This window comes from Dryobates pubescens, chromosome 29 (genome assembly GCF_014839835.1).
Source record: "Dryobates pubescens isolate bDryPub1 chromosome 29, bDryPub1.pri, whole genome shotgun sequence".
NCBI lineage: Eukaryota > Metazoa > Chordata > Aves > Piciformes > Picidae > Dryobates > Dryobates pubescens.
This window is the reverse complement of record NC_071640.1, coordinates 2,476,561-2,498,890: the sequence shown is the minus strand read 5'-3', so window position 1 is coordinate 2,498,890 and position 22,330 is coordinate 2,476,561. Positions and strand designations below refer to the sequence as shown.

At 60.5% G+C, this 22,330-nt stretch overlaps 1 protein-coding gene across 6 annotated transcripts in view; it reads left to right on the top strand.

Moving 5' to 3' along the window:
• Positions 1-22,330, top strand: part of VAV2 (vav guanine nucleotide exchange factor 2) — a 114,671-nt gene that overhangs the window by 60,153 nt on the left and 32,188 nt on the right. For all 6 annotated transcript variants that reach the window (XM_054174212.1, XM_054174211.1, XM_054174213.1 and 3 more), the window contains exons 3-5: positions 9,442-9,500; positions 15,539-15,607; positions 21,058-21,160. In XM_054174212.1, the coding sequence (XP_054030187.1) occupies positions 9,442-9,500; positions 15,539-15,607; positions 21,058-21,160 (231 nt within the window). The remainder of the gene's footprint in view (positions 1-9,441; positions 9,501-15,538; positions 15,608-21,057; positions 21,161-22,330) is intronic.

Below are 22,330 nucleotides of genomic sequence, written 5' to 3'. Positions count from 1 at the left end.
GCACAGGACCATGTCCAGGTGGGTTTGGAAGGACTCCAGAGTGACTCCCCAAAGCCTTTTGGATGCCTTGCTCTAGAGAAGGCAGAGCAGCTCACTGCCCCCTGGGCTGGGGGCAGTTTGCTTTCTGCTTCCTGGGGGGCTTGAAGAAGAGTGTGGCCAGCAGCTCAAGGGAGGTTCTCCTCCAGCTCTGCTTTGCCCTGGTGTGCTTCCATCTGGAGGACTGGGGCCAGTTACAGGCTCCCCAGCTCCAGAGAGGCAGAGAGCTGCTGGAGGGAGTCCAGAGGAGGCTCTGATGAGATTGAGCTTGGATGAGCTTGGATGTTAGGAAGAGGTTCCTCCCCATGAGGGTGCTGAGGGGCCTGGAGCAGCTCTGAGAGGAGCAAAGGCTGAGAGCCCTGGGGCTGAGAGCCTGCAGAAGAGCAGCCCCAGAGGGGCTAAAGGCTGGGGGGCAAGAGGCTGGGGCTGTGCTCAGCAGTACCCAGGGACAGGACAAGGTTTCCTTGTCTGGAGAGCTTCCAAGCCCAGCTGGGCACTGTGGTGCTGGGCAAGCTGCTGTGGGTGCCCTGCTTTCGCAGGGGGGGTTGGAGGGGATGACCCCCAGAGGTGCCTTCCAACCCTCCCCCTGCTGGGATCCTGTGGCAGCAGGGCTGGGAGATGCCAGGTGGTGCTGTGGGGGGTGGTGCTTGGCAGTGCTCTGCTCCCTGGGGGCTCTCTGTGCCCAGGCTGGCAGTGCCTGGCTGGGCTGTGTGGCCTGGCTGGGTGCCTCGAGCTGAGCCTGGTTCAGAGGTGCATAAAAATCTTCTCCTCTGCCCTTCTCATTTAGGTCTCACCACTGCTGTCCAGGGCAGATGCTCCCTGCCTGCCCTGCTGCTTCCCTCCTGCCACCCTTCTGCTTGGGCCACTCTCCAAGAGGAGACTTCTTTATTCCTCTGCTGGGGTGGATGGACAGTGTGAGCCATTGTGTCCCAAGCTGCTTGGGAGGCAGGGAGCCACTTCCTCTTCTCATCTCTCGTTTCTCTTTTGGCTTAATCCCTGCTCCCTGCTCACCCAGAGCAAAGCCACAGAGGAGACCTGCTTGTGGCCTCCCAGGATCTGCAGGGGGCTCCAAGAGAGCTGGGGAGGGACTTGTGAGGGTGTCAGGGAGGGATAGGACTGGGGGGGGATGGAGCAAAACTAGAAGTGGGGAGGTTGAGATTGGATGTGAGGAAGAAGTTGTTCCCCATGAGGGTGGTGAGAGCCTGGCACAGGTTGCCCAGGGAGGTGGTGGCAGCCTCCTGGCTGGAGGTGTTTGCAGCCAGGCTGGAGGTGGCTCCAGCTCCCTTCTCCCCCCTTGTATCCAGCCCCCTCCTCCCCCTGGGTGCCCAGGAGAGGGGGATCTCTGGGTGCCCAGGAGAGGGGGATCTCTGGGTGCCCAGGAGGGGGATCCCTGGGGCCCCAGGAGAGGGGGATCTCTGGGTGCCTAGGAGGGGGATCTCTGGGTGCCTAGGAGGGGGATCTCTGGGTGCCCAGGAGGGAGCTCCCTGGGGGCCCAGGAGAGGGATCCCTGGGGGCCCAGGAGGGGGATCCCTGGGGGCCCAGGAGGGGGATCCCTGGGTGCCCAGCTCCCCCAAAGCATGCTCCAGCTCCCTGTGCTGCACTCCTTGCTGTGGGAAGCCAGGCTGCAGGGCTGGGGCTGTGCTAGGTGAACTTGTTGATGGTGACTGCTGCAGGGTTAGTGATTGGCCTTGGTCTCAAAGGTCTTTCCCAGCCTCAATTCTGCTGCCTGCTGCCCCAGTCTCTGGTTGAAGCTGGTGAGGAGAGGCTGAGGGAGCTGGGGTTGCTTAGCCTGGAGAGGAGGAGGCTCAGGGGAGACCTTCTTGCTGTCTACAACTACCTGAAGGGAGGCTGTAGCCAGGTGGAGGTTGGTCTCTTCTCCCAGACAACCAGCACCAGAACAAGAGGACACAGTCTCAAGCTGTGCCAGGGGAGGTGTAGGCTGGAGGTGAGGAGAAAGTTCTTCCCAGAAGGAGTGGTTGGCCCCTGGGAGGTGCTGCCCAGGGGGTGGTGGAGTCCCCATCCCTGGAGACGTTCAACAAAGGGTTGGAGCTGGCACTTGGAGCCATGGTTCAGTTAGTCAGGAGGTGCTGGGTGGCAGCTTGGACTTGCTGATCTCTGAGGTCTTTTCCCACCTTACTGATTCTTTGATTCTGTGCTGGAAGCCTGGAGGTGTTTCCCCCCCTGCAGCTGGTGCTGTCCCTCCCTGCAAGCCAGCTCTGCTGGGGCAGGATGCTCCTGGTTGGAAGTCAGCCATCCTCCCTCGTTGCCCAGCCCTGCAGCCCGGGTGCCCCTCGCACAGCCCTGCCGCCGCCTCTGGCCGCCCCCGGCCTCCCCGGGCGGCGCTCGGCACAGCCCCTCCGGCGCTCGGCACCGGCCCTCGGGGGTCACTGCTGCCCCCGGGAGGATGCTCCAGGAAGGATGTGACCCTGCTGCGTTCGCTAGCAGAGCTTCCTGCCCGGAGCAGTTGGGTTCGTGTTCCTCCCCCTGCCCTCGCAGCCTGAGCATCCAAGGGCTCAGCCCATTTCCTGCCCTGCGGCTCGGGAGCGCTCAGGGCTTGCGGGGATCTTCCTGGCTGGCAGCATCAGGCTGTGTGGGGAGGGGTCTGAGGCTTCAGGATGTGCCTGGGCAGCACGGTCCAGCGGTTCAGGGAGGGTTATTTGATGCTGTCTGTTAGCTGGGTCCAGCTGATAAACTCCGGAGGGATGGGGAGGTCAGGGCAGGCTTGGCTGAGAAGCCCAGGGGAGAGCTGGCTTCCAGTTGTGGTTGTGCTGCCCCTGGCCTGAAGGGTGAAGCTGTTGCTGCAAGTGCAGCTCTCCTGCTTGGCTGGAGGGATTCTTTCTGAGTGGGGAGGGTGGGGGGGAAGCAGAGGATGAGAAGAGAAAATGAACCTTCCAACCCCCCCCGGCACTCAGTGAAGAGAAAACCTTGCCCTGTGGGTGTCTGCTGGGGAAGGCAGTGGGCTGGGGGCCCGGGGGGGAGGGGGAGCTGTGCCCATTTCAGAGCCCCCTCCTCGCCCATCAAGGGATCTCTGTGTTCCCAGCAGTGCTGCCTGTACCCCCAGGTCTGAGTGGCACCTTGCAAAGCCCCTTGGCTTGAGCTGAGGGAAGAAGATTCCACTCCCCCTGTGCTGCCTGCAGGTTCCCATGGAAACCACTCCAGTGCCCAGGCAGCTGCCTGCACTGGGCACCAGCAGCAGGCAGGGCTGGGAGAGGGTGGCAAGAAACCCCCCCCCCCAGAGGGCAGGGGGGAGGCTCTGGGCAGGCTGGGCCCAGTGCCTGGAGAAGTCAGCTTAACGGGGGGAGGGCTTGCTGGGGGGGTGCTGGACTTGGAGGAGGGATGCTGGACTCAGTGGAGGGGTGCTGGACTTGTTGAGGGGGTGCTGGATGTGCTGGGGGGTGCTGGACTCAGTGAGGGGTGCTGCACGTGCTGGGGTGGTGCTGGATGTGCTGGGGGGGTGCTGGACTTGTTGGGGGGGTGCTGGGTGTGCCAGGGGGGTGCTGGGCTTGGTAGGGTCATGCTGGACTTGCTGGGGGGGTGCTGGATGTGCTGGGGTGGTGCTGGACTTGCTGGGGGGGGTGCTGGGTGCTCAAGCTGCTTGGTTTAGCATCACAGAATCATTCAGGTCCTTTCCAACTGCTGCCATCCTGTGAGCACAGTGCTCTGGCTCTGAAGGGCTGGAAGAAGGAGCAGGTGGTGGTTTGAGCTGCATTTGCCTTTCTCTGGGTGGTTGTGTGATGCTGGTTGTGTGTTTCTGGCCCTCCTTCCCCAGGCAGGGGCTGGAGCTCCTCTCCCTCTCTGCCTCTCTCCCTCCTCTCCCTCCTCTGCCTCTCTCCCTCCTCTCCCTCCTCTGCCTCTCTCCCTCCTCTGCCTCTCTCCCTCCTCTGCCTCTCTCCCTCCTCTGCCTCTCTCCCTCCTCTGCCTCTCTCCCTCCTCTGCCTCTCTCCCTCCTCTGCCTCTCTCCCTCCTCTGCCTCTCTCCCTCCTCTGCCTCTCTCCCTCCTCTGCCTCTCTGCCTCTCTGCCTCTCTGCCTCTCTGCCTCTCTGCCTCTCTGCCTCTCTGCCTCTCTGCCTCTCTGCCTCTCTGCCTCTCTGCCTCTCTGCCTCTCTGCCTCTCTGCCTCTCTGCCTCTCTGCCTCTCTCCCTCCTCTGCCTCTCTGCCTCTCTGCCTCTCTGCCTCTCTGCCTCTCTGCCTCTCTGCCTCTCTGCCTCTCTGCCTCTCTGCCTCTCTGCCTCTCTGCCTCTCTCCCTCTCTCCCTCTCTCCCTCTCTCCCTCTCTCCCTCTCTCCCTCTCTCCCTCCTCTCCCTCTCTGCCTCTCTCCCTCCTCTCCCTCTCTGCCTCTCTCCCTCCTCTCCCTCTCTGCCTCTCTCCCTCCTCTCCCTCTCTTGCCTCTCTCTCTCCCTCCTCTCCCTCTCTGCCTCTCTTTTCCAACCTGGTCTATTCTATTCTATTCTACTCTACTCTACTCTATTTCCCCTCCGTCCCCTCCCTCCCCTCCCCTCCCTCCCCTCCCCTCCCTCCCCTTTCAACGCTGCACGCTGCCGGCTCCTGCAAGCCTCTGGCCCCTGTGTGTGTTCCACACTTGCTCAATCTGTTCCTATGAATTTTTAAAGACAAGTGAGCAGCAGCTCAGCAGCAGCTGCCACGTGCAGAGTGGTGCTGGGGGAGCTGAGGAGCCGGTGGGACTCTGCCAGCATCCCCTGTGGAGCTGGGGGGGCAGAGGGAGCTGCGCCGGGGCCAGCAGCAGCTTGTTCCTGCGGGGTGTGGAGGCTCCCTGGGTGATGCCTCACAGAAGGCAGCAGGTCAGAAGGGAGCCTTGAAGGTCCTCTCATCCACCCCCCCTGCACTCAGCAGGGACATCTGTAACTAGTTCAGGTTGCTCAGTTCAACCCCCCTGCCATGGCCAGGGACACCTCACACCGCAGCAGGTTGCTCACAGCCACCTCCAGCCTGGCTGCAAACACCTCCAGGCAGGAGGCTGCCACCACCTCCCCGGGCAGCCTGTGCCAACAACTTCTTCCTGACATCCAATCTCAATCTCCCCACTTCCAGTTTTGCTCCATCCCCCCCCAGTCCTCTCACTCCCTGGCAGCCTCAAAACTCCCTCCCCAGCTTTCTTGGAGCCCCCTGCAGACCCTGGAAGGCCACAGTGAGCTCTCCCACACTCAAGTCCCTCCGGAGATGCTCCTCGGTGATCCCCACAGCCTGCAGAGATCCAGGGCTTGGACCTTCTGGAGACACAGCAGGCACAGTGAAAGCTGCTCTCAGCTGGTGCCATTTCTCCTCCCCATGCATGGCAAGCAGCCTGCTGGTGTTTGCCTGCTCCCCATGCTCAGATGCCTCTGTGGCAGCCGGGTGCCACGTGGCGGTGGAAGCCGTGCCCCGAGCGCCCCAGGCAGCTTGCTGGGGGCCAGGGCTTTGCAGGCTGCCTTGTGCAAACCTATTGAGCAGTGGTTGAAGCTAATTAGTGTCCAAGGGCCTGGGTGTTGGTTTGGGTTTGCTTTGCCTTCCTCCTGCTCCTCTTGAAGCAGGGTGTGGGGGCTGAGGTGTAAAGGAGCCCCAGGTCGGTGGCTTGCAGCAGGGAGTCCATCAGTGTGCAGGAGCTGAGGTCGAAGCTGCCAGCACCCACTGCCTCCTAGGTGTTAAGGACTTCCCAGCACCATCTGGGGGGTGCTGAAGCAGCAGCAGCCCTGCTTGTGTGGTGTCTGGGGAGGGGCTTGGGAGGTGGCTGTGGGTTTGGTGCTGGCTGTGAGCACCACACTCGTGCTCTGAGGTCCTGCAGGTTGATGCTCTGGGCAGCAGCAGACACGGAGCAGGGTGAGAAGGTTGTGGCTGGGGTTGGCTCTCCTGCTCAGGGCTTGGCCAGCCTGACTTTCCAGGGCTGGTCCAGCTGAGGTAGGAGTCATGGGAGAGGCATGTGCCAAGGGAGGGAGGGGGTGGGAGGCTGGGAACTGCTGGTGACACTTTGGCTTGCAAATAGCAGGATCCTGGCTGTGCACAGCCTGATTTGTGTCTGTGTGTGTGTGTGCAGCTGGGTGCAAAGGGCTGGGGGGGCTGAGATGCTCCTCAGAAGGTGAAGAGCAGCACAGAGGAGCTGCCCATCCACTGCCACCTGCATCAGGGGGAGGAATCAGGTGTTTCTCCAGCACCATAAACTGGAGGCAGCTGGGTCAAACCCTACTTGCTCTCAGGGCTGCTTTAGTCACAGAATGCTAGGGGTTGGGAGGGACCTTCAGAGATCCTTGAGTGCAACCCCTGGGCAAACAGAACAGAATTAACCAGGTTGGAAGAGAGCTTTGAGATCACTGAGTCCAACCTCTCCCCCAGCACCATCTGATCAACTCAACCATGGCACCAAGGGCCTCAGCCAGGCTCTTCCTGAACACCCCCAGGGATGGGGACTCCACCACCCCCCTGGGCAGCACATCCCCATGGCCAATCTCTCTTGCTGGGAAGAATTTCTTCCTCACCTCCAGCCTCAACCTCCCCTGGCACAGCTTGAGACTGTGTCCTCTTGTTCTGGTGCTGGGTGCCTGGGAGCAGAGCCCAACCCCCAGCTGGCTGCAGCCTCCCTTCAGGCAGCTGTAGAGAGCAAGAAGGTCTCCCCTGTTGCTGGGAGGGGAAGCAAACCTTCCTGCTCTTTCTGGGGCAGCTGCTGTCGAGTCAGGGCTGCTTGGCTGGGGGGTGCCAGGCTCCTCTTTGTACCTGGTGCCTCCAAGTGGGTCACTGCTGGGGCCCAGCATCCCTCTGGGAGCCGCAGGTGTGTCTGTGCGTGCCGGCTCCTGGCTGCCACCGGCTGCCAGGCTTTGATGTGCCAGGCTGTCTGCAGCATTTGGGGCTTTTCACTCAGGGGAAGAACAGAAAGGGAAGGAGAGAACAAAGCCAAAGCTGTTGGCATGGGGAGCAGCGTGCTTTAGCTCCTCAGCTCCCCTGCAAGTCAGACCCTGCGGTGCTCGCTGTCTGATTCATCAGCTGAGGCCTCCTCCTTCAGGAGTCTAATAATAGAGCACAGAGCAGACTCAGCCAGGCAGTCTAGGGCTTCCCTTGGACTATTTTAAGCCCTCCAGAGCAGGGTGGGGGATGCCAAGGGGGGGGGCTCTCCAACCTCTGTGCCCCACTTGGGCGCGTGGTGATCGACGGTCTGATGCCTTGAGGAGCCCTGGAGGCTTGCCTGGATGCTCAGGAGCTCAGTGCCTCCTCCTCTCCCAGGCTGGGGAGGGCTTCAGCACAGGGATTGAAGATTCTATCCTCTTCTGGCCTGTCCTCTTCTGTTCTGTCCTGGTCTCCCCTCAGCCTCCTCTTCCCCAGGCTAAGCAACCCCAGCTCCCTCAGCCTCTCCTCCCAGGGCTGTGCCCCAGACCCCTCCCCAGCTTTGTTGCCCTTCCCTGGACCCCTTCCAGCATCTCAACCTCTTTCCTGACCTGAGGAGCCCAGAGCTGGACACAGGACTCAAGGTGTGGCCTGAGCAGTGCTGAGCACAGGGCAGGATGAGCTCCCTGCTCCTGCTGGCCACACTGTTCCTGATGCAGGCCAGGATGCCCTTGGCCTTCTTGGCCACCTGGGCACACTGCAGGCTCATGTTCAGCTGCTGTCCACCACTATCCCCAGGTCCCTTTCTGTTTGGCAGCTCTCAGCCACTCTGCCCCCAGCCTGTAGCTCTGCCTGGGGTTGCTGTGGCCAAAGTGCAGCCCCTGGCACTGGGACTTGTTGAATGCCATCCTGTTGGCCTCTGCCCACCTGTCCAGCCTGGCAAGGTCCCTCTGCAGAGCCCTTCTGCCCTCTAACTGACCAACATCTGCTCCCAGCTTGGGGTCATCTGCACATTTGTTGATGCTGGACTCCATCCCCTCCTCCAGATCATCAATGAAGATATTGACCAGGCTGGGGCCCAGCACTGATCCCTGAGGGGCACCACTGGTGCCTGGCTGCCAGCTGGCTGTGGCACCATTCCCCACCAGGGGCCATGATCCCATCTTTCACAGCCAGGAGGGACTGGCCCCCCCATTCTTTGTCTTCCTTGACAACTCCACGTGGCAGCTCCACTCCTCCAGCCCAAACTGAGAGCTTTCAGCCCAAGCTGGTGGTTTCCCCTCCTCCTGAGTGCGAGGCTGCTGCTCATAGCTCGGCGTTGAGTCACTGCTGGCTCTTCCCTGCCAGCAAAGGGCGAGGGGCTGCACTCACCTCTGACAAACAGATGATGCATCTCCACTGAAATGCAGGGAGTCCAAACCCTTTGGTCTTGGCAGGCCTGCCTCAATAAGATCATGTTGTGTGGGGAGAGATGAAAGGAGTTGTGAAGCTCTTGCACCAACAGGGAGAGCAAGAGGGGCTTCAGGGCTTCCCAGCGCTGCTTCAAGCCTGCCAGAGCAGGCCTGGGGTGTGTGATGGGGAGTGGGGGGATGGAGCTGCATTGGGTGTGTGATGTGCAATGGATGGCTTGAAAGCTGAGGGGATTCCCCCACCAGAGGAGTTGGAGGTTGGAATCCTCTCCCAGGGGGAAGCAGTGGAGTCCCCCAGCAGGGACAGTGTTGAGACTCAGCTTGCCAGGGTGCTGGGCCAGCTCGTTGCAGCCCTCCTGTGACCTAGGAAGGTTGCACCAAGTGATCCTTGAGGTCCTTTCCAGGCTGGCATTCTGTGGCACAGGCTGCCCAGGGAGGTGGTGGAGTCCTCATGCTTGGAGGTGATCAAGAACCCTGTGGCCATGGCACTTGGTGCCAGGGTTTGGTGGCCATGGTGGGGTTGGGTTGCTGGTTGGACTGGGTGAGCTTGGAGGTCCTTCCCAACCAAATCAATTCCAACCTGGTTAATTCTGTTCTGTTCCTCTCCCCTTTCCTCTCCCCTTTCCTCTCCCCTTTCCTCTCCCCTTTCCTCTCCCCTTTCCTCTCCCCTTTCCTCTCCCCTTTCCTCTCCCCTTTCCTCTCCCCTTTCCTCTCCCCTTTCCTCTCCCCTTTCCTCTCCCCTTTCCTCTCCCCTTTCCTCTCCCCTTTCCTCTCCCCTTTCCTCTCCCCTTTCCTCTCCCCTTTCCTCTCCCCTTTCCTCTCCCCTTTCCTCTCCCCTTTCCTCTCCCCTTTCCTCTCCCCTTTCCTCTCCCCTTTCCTCTCCCCTTTCCTCTCCCCTTTCCTCTCCCCTTTCCTCTCCCCTTTCCTCTCCCCTTTCCTCTCCCCTTTCCTCTCCCCTTTCCTCTCCCCTTTCCTCTCCCCTGAACCCACTTTGGAGCTCAGTGTCAAACCCAACAGCAATGTTTGCACTGCTGGTGTCCTCCCAGCCCTGGTGGTGATGTGCTGTGGCACTGAGGGTGTGTGTGGGGGTGGGGGGACAGGAGAACATCCCTTGCAGGGGGTGCTGAGGTCCCTGAGTCCCCACCAAGCCTTCCTCTGTCTCCAGCATCCTTTTCTCTCTCCTTTCCAGGTGATCTCTGCAGTGTCCAGGCTCTCCTTCCACAGCATTGCTCAGACCAAAGGAATTAGGTAAGATCCTCTCAATGGGATGCTTTGGAGGTTTCTTTCCCCTCCCATCCATCTCCCTGGACTCCAGAAGCATGAACAGGGCTGGGAGATGGCAGGGTCAAACAGGCAGCAAGGATGTCATCAAGGGCTGATGGTTAGGAGCTGAAAGAGACTGGGGGGAAGGAAGACATGTAGTACACTTGAGGGTGGCAAGACCCTGGCCCAGGCTGCTCAGAGAGCTAGGGCATGCCCCATCCTTGGAGCCAGTGCTGGCCAGGTTGGTTGGGGCTCTGAGCAAGCTGCTCTGGCTGCAGGAGGGTTGGATCAGATGAGCTTTAAGTGGTCCCTCCCAACCCAAAGCAGTCTGGGGGCCTGTGGTGGCTCAGTGCTGCATGTGGGAGCTAGAGGAGGTTTGGGGGCTGCAGGTGAGGATGTGGCACTCCAGGGGGTGGCTTGATGGCTGTGGTGGCCACAGCTTGGTGCTTGGGTTTGGTGACCTCAGAGTTCTCTCCAAAGCCAAACAGTTCTGTGCCTCTGTGGGGCTGGATTGTGGCTGGCCCCTGGGAGCAGCACAGGCAGAGTGTGGGGGGACATGGGCTGGGCTTTGGGGGGGGTTTTGCTTGCAGCCCATGCCCACCACCCCAAACCCCCATTCCCACTGGTGGAAGTGATTTTTCTCTGCCTTAACTGAGCTGATAGTGCTGGAGGGGTGGGGGTGGAGGGGGGCTGGGAGCAGCTTCTCATGTGTAAAACCAACTTGGAGCCTTCCCATCTGCTAAGCACAGATCTGACAGATCCCAGCAGGGCTGCTGGGAGGGGTGGGGGTGGGGGGGGTGGAATTCAGGGGGTGAAGGTTGGAGGAATAAGGCTGTGCTGCAAGTTCAGGGCTGGTTGTTATTAAGGGTATAGCCCCCAGCCCAGGAGCAGCCTGCAGTGAGGATTATTTCAAGGGACAAGAGCATCCAAGGCATTTGGAGGCAGGGAGCGGTGGGGGGGAAGCAGCGTGCAGGAGGGTTGGGGGTTGAGTCCTGGGGCATCACAGGGTGGGGGGAGGCTGGGATGTGTCACCCCTGGCAAAGGCCTTCCTGAGGCAGGGAGCCCCTGGTGTCACCTCAGGCTGAAGGAGCCTCTGGGAAGGCTTTGGCTGAGCCCTCGGCGTTCCTGCTGAGCTCTCCTGCTGCCAGGGGCTGGGGTGGGAGCCAGAGGGAGGGGAGGAGGGAGGGAGGCTTTGCTATTCCTGTGCATGTGTGGCTTTCTCTCATTCAGTTTTACAACCAGCATTCACAGTTCCCACTCAGATGCCTTCTCTTGGTAAGCCTTTGGCACCACAGTCACACAAGAACAGCACAGGGCTCAGCAAAGCCTCTGCTGCTAGCTCTGCTTTGCCTGCCTCTGAACCCTGCTTCCCCTCCCCACTGCCAGCTCTGCAAGGAGAGAAAGTGCTGGAAAAGGACCCCCACAGCCCACCTGGGGCTGTCCCCTGACCCCCTCTGCTGTCCCCTGCAGATGGAGAGCCCTCACTGTGGCCACTGCACCTTGCTGTGCTCTGCTTTTCCTCCCCCCTCCCTTGTGATCAATGTCTTGCTACACCATCACAAAAGCCTCAGTGACCAGAAACTAACCTCAGGTGAATTGATTTCATCTGTAGGAGCCAGCAGCCGCTCTGGCTCCTCCAAAGGGTTGGCCACCACCACCCCTCAGCTCACTGGGGTTCCCTGCTGCTGCTTTGGGGCTCTTCCCTCCCCCTCCAGGGAGGATGCTGCCATTGAAAAAGGAATGGGAGAAATCTTGTTGGCTTTGGGCATGGAGCTGCAGCCCGTGGCTGGGAGCAGGGCAGGTAGGGTGCTGGATGCTGTGTGGTGCTCAGCCCCCAGCATGGAGCTGCAGCCCATGGCTGGGAGCAGGGCAGGTAGGGTGCTGGATGCTGTGTGGTCCTCAAGCCCCCAGCATGGAGCTGCAGCCCATGGCTAGGAGCAGGGCAGGTAGGGTGCTGGGTGCTGTGTGGTGCTCAGCCCCCATGGAGCTGCAGCCCATGGCTAGGAGCAGGGCAGGTAGGGTGCTGGGTGCTGTGTGGTGCTCAGCCCCCAGCATGGAGCTGCAGCCCATGGCTGGGAGCAGGGCAGGTAGGGTGCTGGGTGCTGTGTGGTCCTCAAGCCCCCAGCCTGGAGTGTGGCTCTGCTCCAAGCCCTATTTTGGGGTCTTCTAATCAGGATCATGCCAATTAAGGAGGAAATAAATCCTATTACTTAGAATCCTATTACTCAGAATCCTAACAGAGCCTCCTGGAAGGGTTTTGGTGGGAAGAGTCCTTGGAGATCATCAAAGCCAGCCATCAAGGCAGCATTATTAGGTCAGCACTAAACCCATGGCCCTCAGCACCACCATCTCCTTGGCCTTCAATCAGCTTGGTGGCCCTGGAGGGCTGAAAATGCCACTCAGGCCTGTGGAAAACAGACCAAAGCTAACCAAATCCTGTTCAGCATCTTCACTGATGATGTGTAGAAGAGAGAAGTTTCTCCTCCTGTTCAGAAGGAACCTCCTGGGTTCCAGTTTGTGTCCCTTGCCCCTTGTCCTGTTGCTGGACCCCACTGAGCAGAGCCTGGCCCCAGCCTCTTGCCCCCCAGCCTTTAGCTCTTGCAGAGCACTGCTCAGCTCCCCTCTGGGGCTGCTCTTCTGCAGGCTCTCAGAGCCTTTGCTCCTCACAGAGCTGCTCCAGGCCCCTCAGCAGCCCTGTAGCCTCCTCTGGACTCTTTGTGAGAGAGATGTCTGTGGAGTCCCCTTTTGCTTCTCCTCCATCTGTTCTCCTCAGCCTGGAGCTGAAGAGAGGGAGGGAATCATTCTGCTCTCCTGAGCAGGGCACTGCAGGAAAGAAGCCACAGTGTGGTGCAAGGGGAATTCACAGGGGCTGTTATTTCCTTGTCACCTGAAACCCTCAGCTGAGAGCTGGGCTGCAGCTGGGGCAGGGGGGTGCAGCTAACCCCCCTGTAATTAAGCTCAGCAGCTTTTTGGTGGGCCCTAATCTGTCTCCTTCTGCAGGCAGAGGACTGATTCCATTCTGCTCCATGCAAGCAGCTCAGGGAGGGCTGGAGGCTGCTCTGCTCTGAGCACAGACTGAGGGAGGTAGGGTTGGGCAGGCTGGAGAGGAGAAGGCTCCCAGGAGACCTCATTGTGGCCTTCCAGCATCTGCAGGGGGCTCCAGGAAAGCTGGGGAGGGACTTGTGAGGGTGTCAGGGAGGGATAGGGCTGGGGGGGATGGAGCACAACTAGAAGTGGGGAGATTGAGATTGGCTGTGAGGAAGAAGTTGTTCCCCAGGAGGGTGGTGAGAGCCTGGCACAGGCTGCCCAGGGAGGTGATGGCAGCCTCCTGCCTGGAGGTGTTTGCAGCCAGGCTGGAGGTGGCTGTGAGCAACCTGCTGTGGTGTGAGGTGTCCCTGCCCATGGCAGGGGGGTTGGAACTGGCTGAGCCTTGAGCTCCCTTCCAGCCCTGACAGCTCTGTGATGCTATGGACATTAGTGGTGTGGTTTGCATCCATCTCACACCACCCTGCCATGATAGGAGGAGAGGGAATGGATTGAAGCTTGAGGAGAGTGGATTTAGACTGCAGATAAGGAGGAAAGTCTTGAGAGTGAGGCTGGGGAGGCACTGGCACAGGCTGCCCAGGGAGGTTGTGGCAGCCCCCTCCCTGGAGATGTTCAAGGCCAGGCTGGGTGAGAGCTTGAGCACCCTGGGCTGGTGGGAGGTGTCCCTGCCCATGGCAGGGGATTGGAAGTGGCTGAGCTTGAAGATCCCTTCCAACCCAACCCCGTCCATGAAGCTGTGCCCATGCCCTGATGCTGCTCTCATGTCCCAGACGGGAACCAAATCTTGGAGGTCAAGAGCAGGGCTGGGGAAGCAGCTGTGGGTGACCTCTTAGCTCCTCCCTGATAAGCTTACAGCCACCTCTTGGTCCATTAGCAAATTAAATGCTGCTTTAATCTGCCTTAATCCCTCCCAAGCCAATTTTCAGTTGCATGGCAGTGCCCTGTGAAATCAAGAGGAGTGTGGCCAGCAGGGCAGGAGAGCTGATTCTGCCCCCTCCACCCTGCTCTGCTGAGAGCCCCCCCCCAAATCCTCTCTGCAGTCCTGCTGCCAGCTGCAGCTCCAGGCTGCAGCTCCCATGCTGTGCCTTTGGGTGGCAGGGCAGGGGGGTGATGCTTTCAAGGTCCAAGAGGGAGGCTTAGGCTAGAAAGAAGGAAGAGAGGGTGGTGAGCCCCTGGCCCAGGCTGCCCAGAGAGCTGGGAGCTGCCTCATCCCTGGACCCACCCCAGCTGAGGTTGTTTGGGGCTCTGAGCAGCCTGCTCTGGTTGGGGATGTCCCTGCTGGCTGCAGGGGGGTTGCACTGGGTGGGCTTGAAAGCTCCCTCCCACCCCAGACCAGCCTGGGATTCTGGGCTGTGTTTTCTGGCCACATCCTGACCCAGGAAGGCTCAGCACAGCCCTGTCCATCCCAGCAGAGCTGTGGAAGCTCCTCTGCAGCACCCTGAGGCTCTGGTCCTCTCCATTTGTGAGAGAGGCCTGGCAGAAGGGGCAGCAGATGGAGGCAGCTCAGATTTCAGGGGGGGTTCACCTCCTCTGTCTGCTCCTTCAAGCACTGGCTCTGCCAAAGCCTGGATCAGGCTGCCCAGGGCTGTAGTGGAGTCTCCATCCCTTGGGGGAGCTCAGAGCTGTGGAGATGTGGTGCTGAGGGCCCTGGTTTAGTGGTGCCCTGGCAGTGCTGGGTTGATGTTTGATGGCCTGAAAGGTTCCCTCCAAGCAAACCAGCTCTGTGATTGCCTGATTGGAGGCTGAGCTGCTGCTGTGCCAGATGATCAGACCCAAGCTGCCCCTTCCCTGACCCTCTCTTGCCTGGGGCAGGCCCATGGAGGTGAAGAGCTGGCTTGGGGCAGGGGCCTCAGATGCTGCTGTGCCTTCTTGCTCCTTGCTGTGAGGCTCAAAGCTTCCCATGCAATCCTTGAGAGGAGTGAGCACAGGCAGGGCAGAGCTGTGCCTTCTGCAGAGAGGGTGGCTGGGCAGGAGCTGGTGGGGGCTGGCTCTTGGGGTGGCTCACAGGATGGCTCAAGGGGCAAGCTGGGACTGAGGGGAGAGGTTTGGGACCCAAATCAGAATAGAACACAGAAGGAAGCAGGTTGGCAAAGACCTTTGAGACCATCCAGTCCAAGCTATCACCCAGCACCATCTGATCAACTCAACCATGGCACCAAGGGCCTCAGCCAGGCTCTTTTTCAGCCCTTCCAGAGGTGGTGCCTGCACCACCTCCCTGGGCAGCACATCCCAATGGCCAGTGCCATGTGAAAGAGTCCTTGATTGTCCCCCACCCTGTGATGTGGTCTGGCCACAGTCTGCTCCTTGGGGAGGCTTAGAGTAGGTGTTAGGAACACCCAGAGGGTCACCTTCACCCCAGAAGGGGTCACTGAGCACTGGCCCAGGCTGCCCAGGGCAGTGCTGGAGTCCCCATCCCTGGAGGGGTTTCAAAGCTGTCTTCATGTGGTGCTGGGGGCCATGGCTGAGTGGTGAGCCACCCTTGGAGGTGTGGAAAAGAGGTTTGGGTGAGGAGCTCAGGGGCATGGCCTCAGAGCTGTGCACAGGGAGGTGCTGGCTTATGCTTGGGCTCAAGGATCTTAAGGTCTTCCCTGATTCTCCCTGTGAGAGCAGGTTGAGTTTGCTGCCTGCTGTGCGCCTCTGAGCTCTCCCAGCTCTCAGAGGGAGCAGCCAGGAGGGTTTGGGAGCCCCAAGGGGGTGCTTTGCACCACACATCAAGCACCACCAGCCAGCTCAGGCTCTTGTCCTCAAGAGCCAGCCTCCCCACCTGCTTGCTTCCTCTCCTGCCATGCCCAGGGGTGCCCAGGGGAAGCAGCCGAGACGGCAGTGCCCTGGGAGCTGGGGATTCACCAGGGGGTGGGAAAACCCAAACCCACTCCATTTACAGTGACTCTTTTGTTGCAGACCCCCCTCCTGCTGGGGGCAGGGGCTGCAGGGGACCTTCTGTGGGCACTAATGTTGTCATCCCTCTCCTTGGCCAGGCCCTTCCCGTCCGAGGAGACCGCGGAGAACGACGATGACGTGTACCGGAGCCTGGAGGAGCTGGCAGAGTAAGGGGCCTGGCACTGCCCTGGGGACAGGCAGGGGGGCACCTGAGAAGGGAAAGCTGGCAGTGGAGTCCCAGCAAAGTCAGGGCTGGGAGAGCCCAGGCTGGCTGCTTTCTGCAGGTCTGTGTGCTGCCAGAGGCCATCGCTCCACCTGTGCTGCCCTGCGAGGGGACACTTCCCAGCAGCATAGGGAGAGGAGAGGAGAGGGAGGGGAGAGGGAGAGGAGCAGAGAATAGAATAAGAATATAATAGAATAGAATAAACCAGGTTGGAAAAGACCTTCAAGATCATCCAGCCCAACCCAGCACCCAGCACCATCTGATCAACTCAACCATGGCACCAAGGGCCTCAGCCAGGCTCTTCCTAAACACCTCCAGGGATGGGGACTCCACCACCTCCCTGGGCAGCACATCCCCATGGCCAATCTCTCTGGGAAGAGCTTCTTCCTAACATCCAGCCTAAACCTCCCCTGGCACAGCTTGAGACTGTGTCCTCTTGTTCTGGTGCTGCTTGCCTGGGAGAAGAGACCAACCCCCACCTGGCTACAGCCTCCCTTCAGGTCTCCCCTGAGCCTCCTCTTCTGCAGGCTAAGCAACCCCAGCTCCCTCAGCCTCTCCTCCCAGGGCTGTGCTCCAGACCCCTCCCCAGCTCTGTTGCCCTTCTCTGGACACCTTCCAGCATCTCAACCTCTTTCCTGACCTGAGGAGCCCAGAACTGGACACAGGACTCAAGGTGTGGCCTCAGCAGTGCTGAGCACAGGGCAGGATGAGCTCCCTGCTCCTGCTGGCCACACTGTTCCTGATGCAGGCCAGGATGCCCTTGGCCCTCTTGGCCACCTGGGCACACTGCTGGCTCATGTTCAGCCTACTCTCCACCACTATCCCCAGGTCCCTCTCTGCCTGGCTGCTCTCAGCCCCTCTGCCCCCAGCCTGTAGCTCTGCCTGGGGTTGCTGTGGCCAATGTGTAGAACCTGGCACTTGGATGTGTTCAATCTCCTGCCCTTGGGCTCTGTCCATCTGCCCAGCCTGGCCAGGTCCCTCTGCAGAGCTCTGCTGCCCTCTCACAGATCCACTCCTGCCCCCAGCTTGGTTTCTGAGTGGCTGGGGGCGGGGATGAGGAGCTCCAAGCCCATGGAGGAGGTCCCTGCTAGGTCCCTGGGATGCAATTCCCTCTTTCTGCAGACCCCAGCTGAAGGCCTGGGATCCCCACTGGTTGTCACTCAGGGCTGGCTCCCCCCCATCATGGCATTTCTGTGGCCTGGGCTGTGGATCTGCATCCCCTGTGAGCGACCTCTGGCCCCCACCAGCACAGGGAGGGACTTGTGATAAGGGCTTGGACTGAGGGGATGAGGGCAAATGGCTCTGAGCTGGAAGAGGGCAGAGTGAGACTGGAGATGAGGAAGGAACTCCTCAGAGTGAGGAGGGTGAGGCACTGGGGCAGGCTGCCCAGGGAGCTTGGAGGCTTTCAAACCCCTCCTGGATGCCTTCCTGAGTGCCCTGCCCTGGGTGACTCTTGGACCCTGGAGCTCCCTTCCATCCCCTTCCACTCTGTGATTCTCTGACCAGCCCCAGTTTTCCCTTCCTGCCTTTGCTGGGCAAGGAATCTTGGACTGGGGATGTGCTGGTGCCAGTGGGGCAGCCTGGGCACCGGTGCTGGGCGCTGCCAAGCCACAGGGCTGCAGGGGGAAGCTCTTCCTGAGCTGCTGCTGCCTCTTCAAACAGCTGAAACAAGGGCAGCATTCATCAGCTGGGGCTGACTCAGTCCATCCAGCACCTTGGCATGGAGCACTGCTGCTGAGCCAGCGGCCCTGGGAGCATCCCAGTGCAGCCTGAAGGCTTTGCTGGAGGCGAGGGAGCCCCTGGGCAGGGCGAGGGAGCCCCTGGGCAGGGTGAGGGAGCCCTGGGGAGCCCCTGGGCAGGGTGAGGGAGCCCTGGGCACAGGGAGGGAGCCCCGGGGCAGGGCGAGGGAGCCCCTGGGCACAGGGAGGAGTGGAGTGGCCCAAAGTGTGTGGAAGGAGCTGCTGCCCAGCAGCTCAGCCAGGCACAGCAGGCTCGGGCTGAAGCTTGAGGAGGGCAGATCTGCACTGGAGAGTGGAAAGGGATTCTTTCCAGTGAGGCTGGGGAGACACTGGAGCAGGTTGCCCAGGGGGGGCTGTGGATGTCCCCTCCCTGGGGGTCTTCGAAGCCAGGTTGGCTGAGGGCAACCTGGGCCGGTCCAAGGTGTCCCTGCCCGTGGCAGAGGGGCTGGGACTGGGTGGTCCTGAAGGTCCTTTCCAACCCAAACCGTTCTATGCATCTCCCAGCACACAGCTGTGGGGGTGCTGGTGTGGAGGGAGGATGCTCCTGCCTGGCTGAACCCTTTGTGCTCTCCCCTTGGGCTGGCAGAGAGGTGGCAGCAGGCTGTGTGCAGCTCCCCAGCGCTGGCTCAGCCACCCAGCAGAGCCAGGCAGAGAACTGCCTGGAAACAGCAAACCCTCCCCCCAGAAAAAGCCCAACCAAGAAGAGCTGCTGGTGGTGGAAAGGGGAGGGGGAGTAAAAAGGCTGTCAGGGGAGCTAGGAAGTGCTCAGCTTCCCTGTCCTCAACCCAGTGGCCCTGGGGTTAGCTTGGCCAGATGGCAGCTTGCAGAGAGCCTGGGCAGATGGTGGGGGCTGGCCAGGTTGCAAGTGGTGCCTGATCCATCCTGGGAGCAGCAGTGAAGGGACATTTGTCCTCTGCTGCCTGATTTATTCCTGCAGGCCCTGCTGGCAGAGCCTGGAGCAGCAGCTGCTTTTCCTTTTGGGGGTTGCCCTGGAAACATGCAGGGCTTTGTGAGGGGTGCAGTGGCTGGAGCCTGCTTCCCCCCCCCCCCCGAAATCAAAGCCTCCCTGGTCCTGAGGATGCTCCTGGGGGGCCACAGGGCTGTGAGTTGCTGCTTCCCACTTGGCTACAGCTGCTGGCTGCTGGTGTAGGCAGTTGCCCACCTACTGCTGAGCATCTTCCCTGCCAAGCACCTCTCCACCTCTCTTCCTGGCTGGGTCAGCTGCCTCAAGCCATACCTGGAGCAGGGTAGATTGAGGTTGGACATTAGGAGGAAGATCTTTGCTGTGAGGGTGGGGAGACACTGGAGCAGGCTGCTCAGGGAGGTTGTGGATGCCTCATCTCTGGAGGTGTTCAGGGCCAGGCTGGATGAGGCCTTAAGCAAGCTGGTGGGAGGGGTCCCTGCCCGTGGCAGGGGGCTGGAGCTGGCTGAGCTTTAAGGTCTGCTCCAACTGCAGCCAGCCTGTGACCCCATGATGGGTGCCAACAGCTTTCTCTCCTGCACAAGGCTGTTTGTGCCAGCTGGTTAAAGCTGCCATCAGGGTGCTGAACACTGGGACAGGTTACCCAGGGAGGTGGTTGAAGCCCCAGCCATGGAGATGCTCCAGGTGAGGCTGGGCAGGTGAGGCTCTGGGCAGCCTGATCTAGTTGAGGATGTCACAGAATCAATCAGGTTGGAAAAGAGCTCAGAGCTCATCAAGTCCAAGCTGTCCCCCAGCACCTCCTGACAGCCAAACCATGGCTCCAAGTGCCACATCCAATCCCCTCCTGAACACCTCCAGGGATGGGGACTCCACCACCTCCCTGGGCAGCACATTCCAATGGCCAATTACTCTTTCTGGGAAGAACTTTCCCTTCACCTCCAGCCTAAACCTCCCCTGGCACAGCTTGAGACTGTGTCCTCTTGTTCTGGTGCTGCTTGCCTGGGAGAAGAGCCCAACCCCCAGCTGGCTACAACCTCCCTGCAGGGAGTTGGGGACAGCACTAAGGTCTCCCCTGAGCCTCCTCCTCTCCACAGCTCCCTCAGCCCTACCCAACCAGGCTCATCCCCCTGCCATCAACCCAGCCAGAGGCTTGCTAACGAGCCTGGAGCCAGGGAAATGATGTATGGAGAGGCAGCCAAGCAGCCTGAGAGGTGTGGGGAGGGAAGATCAATCAGGAAGCAGGAGCTGGGCAGCTCTGGATCAGGGAGTGGAGCTGAGAACATAAATATTGGTGCAGATAATCCCAGCAAGGCTGGGGAGGGGGAAGATGGATCACCAGCTATTAGTGGGCATCATTAGAGCAGCTGTAATGCATCACCCTGGAAGAATGGGGCTGGATACAGCCTGCCAAGGTAGCTGTTTGAAAGCCTCTCCTCCCCCACCCCCCCCTTCCCCAAACTTGGTCTTTTTTATTCACTAAATCTGGGTTTAAGAGCAGGAAGAGCTGAACTGGGGAGAGGAAAGCAAGCCCTGGGCCACTCCTGCTAGCAGAGAGCTCAGGGGGGCCCAGGCTGCTGTCTGCTCTCCCCAGCTCCCTGAAGGGAGGCTGTAGCCAGGTGGGGGTTGGTCTCTTCTCCCAGCCAAGCAGCACCAGAACAAGAGGACACAGTCTCAAGCTGTGCCAGGAGAGGTTTAGGCTGGAGGTGAGGAGAAAGTTCTCCCCAGAGAGAGGAATTGGCCACTGGGATGTGCTGCCCAGGGAGGTGGTGGAGTCCCCATCCCTGGAGGTGTTCAGGAGGGGATTGGTTGTGGCACTTGGAGCCATGGTTTAGTTGTCAGGAGGTGCTGGGTGACAGCTTGGACTTGCTGATCCCTGAGGTCTTTCCCAAGCTGGTTGGTTCTCTGGTTCTCTGGCAAGGAAGTAGCTAACAGCATCACCTCTGCACCCCTGCTGGCTTCCCGGGCAGGGTGCTGCCTGCAGGTGCGGCCAGCTGGGGCTGCTGGGGTTCCCCTTCTGCCTAACTGCTCCCTGGGGTGAATATTCTTCCTGGGCTCTGCTCAGCTCTGAGGCTGAGCACTTTGTGGCACTTGGAGCTCTGGTTTGGTGGTCATTGAGGTGTTAGATATTAGCTAATAGCATCACAGAGCTGTCAGGCCTGGAAGGGAGCTCAAGGCTCAGCCAGCTCCAACCCCCTGCCATGGGCAGGGACACCTCACACTACAGCAGGTTGCTCACAGCCACCTCCAGCCTGGCTGCAAACACCTCCAGGGATGAGGCTGCCACCACCTCCCTGGGCAGCCTGTGCCAGGCTCTCACCACCCTCCTGGGGAACAACTTCTTCCTCACATCCAATCTCAATCTCCCCATTTCTAGTTCTGCTCCATCCCCCCCAGTCCTATCCCTCCCTGACACCCTCACAAGTCCCTCCCCAGCTTTCCTGTAGCCCCCTGCAGATCCTGGGAGGCCACAATGAGGTCTCCTGGCAGCCTTCTCCTCTCCAGCCTGCCCAACCCCAGCTCCCTCAGGCTGTGCTCACAGGAGGGCTGAGCAGCAAGTGGGGGAAGCAGAGCCTCCCAGCGCAGCCAGAGGAGGAGGCTTGCCCGTGCCAGGAGGGCTTCCTTGCTGTGGTGGCTGCCCTCCCTCCTTGGTGTGAGAGCAGTGTGGTGTGTCCCAAGTGGCAGGGGAGCTTCCCCCTGTTGCCACCACTCAGTGCTTTCTCCTTCTCCTTGCAGTGAGCACGACCTGGGGGAGGACATCTACGACTGCGTCCCCTGCGAAGATGAAGGTGATGATATCTACGAAGATATCATCAGAGTGGAAGTCCAGCAGCCCATGGTACCCAGCCCTGGCCACTCCTGAGCCTGCAGCTCCAGGGCAGGGGAGGGGGCAGAGGGTTTGCTTCAGTAAGCAGCTGGGAGGTGCTGCTCTGGGGGACCCAACTGCCTCCCCAGGAGGTAAAGCTGAGGCAGGCCGGGATGGATGGTGCTGGCCTCGGAGGGAGTGCTGTGAGGAGCTCCCCAGCCTGTCACCAGGAGGAGGAGGAAGGGAAAGGGGAGAGCTAACAAGCCCTAGAAGCTAACAGTGGTGATTGGCTGCCGAGCCCAGGCAGCCTGTGTGAGGCCAGCCCTGGCTGGGGAGGGGGCAGCAGGGGCTCTGCCTGCTCCAGTGGCTGCCACAGACACCGAGATGGGGGCAAGTGCTGACAGACCCCTCCCTGTGTGCAGCACCCAGCTCTTGTCTGGGCCTGCTGCTGCTCCTGCCTGGCCCTCAGGGCAGGGGGATGTTGGCAGTGGAGCTCAGAGGGGCAGTAGAGGCTCAGGTGGCTTTGGGGCCGAGCAGCTGAGCCCATTCCTCAGCCCTGGAAGCCTTTTGGTGCTGGGGAAATGCCCCCTGAGGAGGGGCTCACATGAGGGCTCTGGTGCAAAAGTCATGCTCCATGGGTGAGCCAGGAAGGTGCTGGTGGCCCTTGGATCTCCTCAGAGGTGCTCAGAGCCACCCTGGCTGTGTCCTGAGTGCTGACCTGCCCTGGCTGCTGCTGGTGCAGAGCGGGGAGAGACCTTCCCACCAGAGCATGACCTTCTAAATGCTCTCCTAGCCTGATGTTTGCCACCCCACCCCCCCAGGCAGGCTTTGTGCAGACTCTAATGACAGCCTCCTGGCTGCAAGCAGCTCTGGCACTGGTGCCTAACTCCCCAGAGCAAAGAGGGATCAATGGGTGAGTTGGCTGATCAATGAAATCCCTGGAGCAGGGTGCATGGCTGTGCTGGGTGAGGTGCTGGGAAGCTGGCAAGGCAAAGCTTCAGCCTGTGGAGCCAGGCAAAGAAGCCAGGCTGTGCAGCTGTGATGCCCCCACGCTGCTTTCTCACCCATCCTAAGCCTGGCTGCAGGTGGCAGCAGGCCCAGGGTGATGCTGGTCGAGACATTTCCTCCCTGCCTGCCTTGTCTGCAGCCCTGAGGAGCTCCCAGTGCCCCAAACTGCTGCCTGGATCCAGGCATCAGGCACAG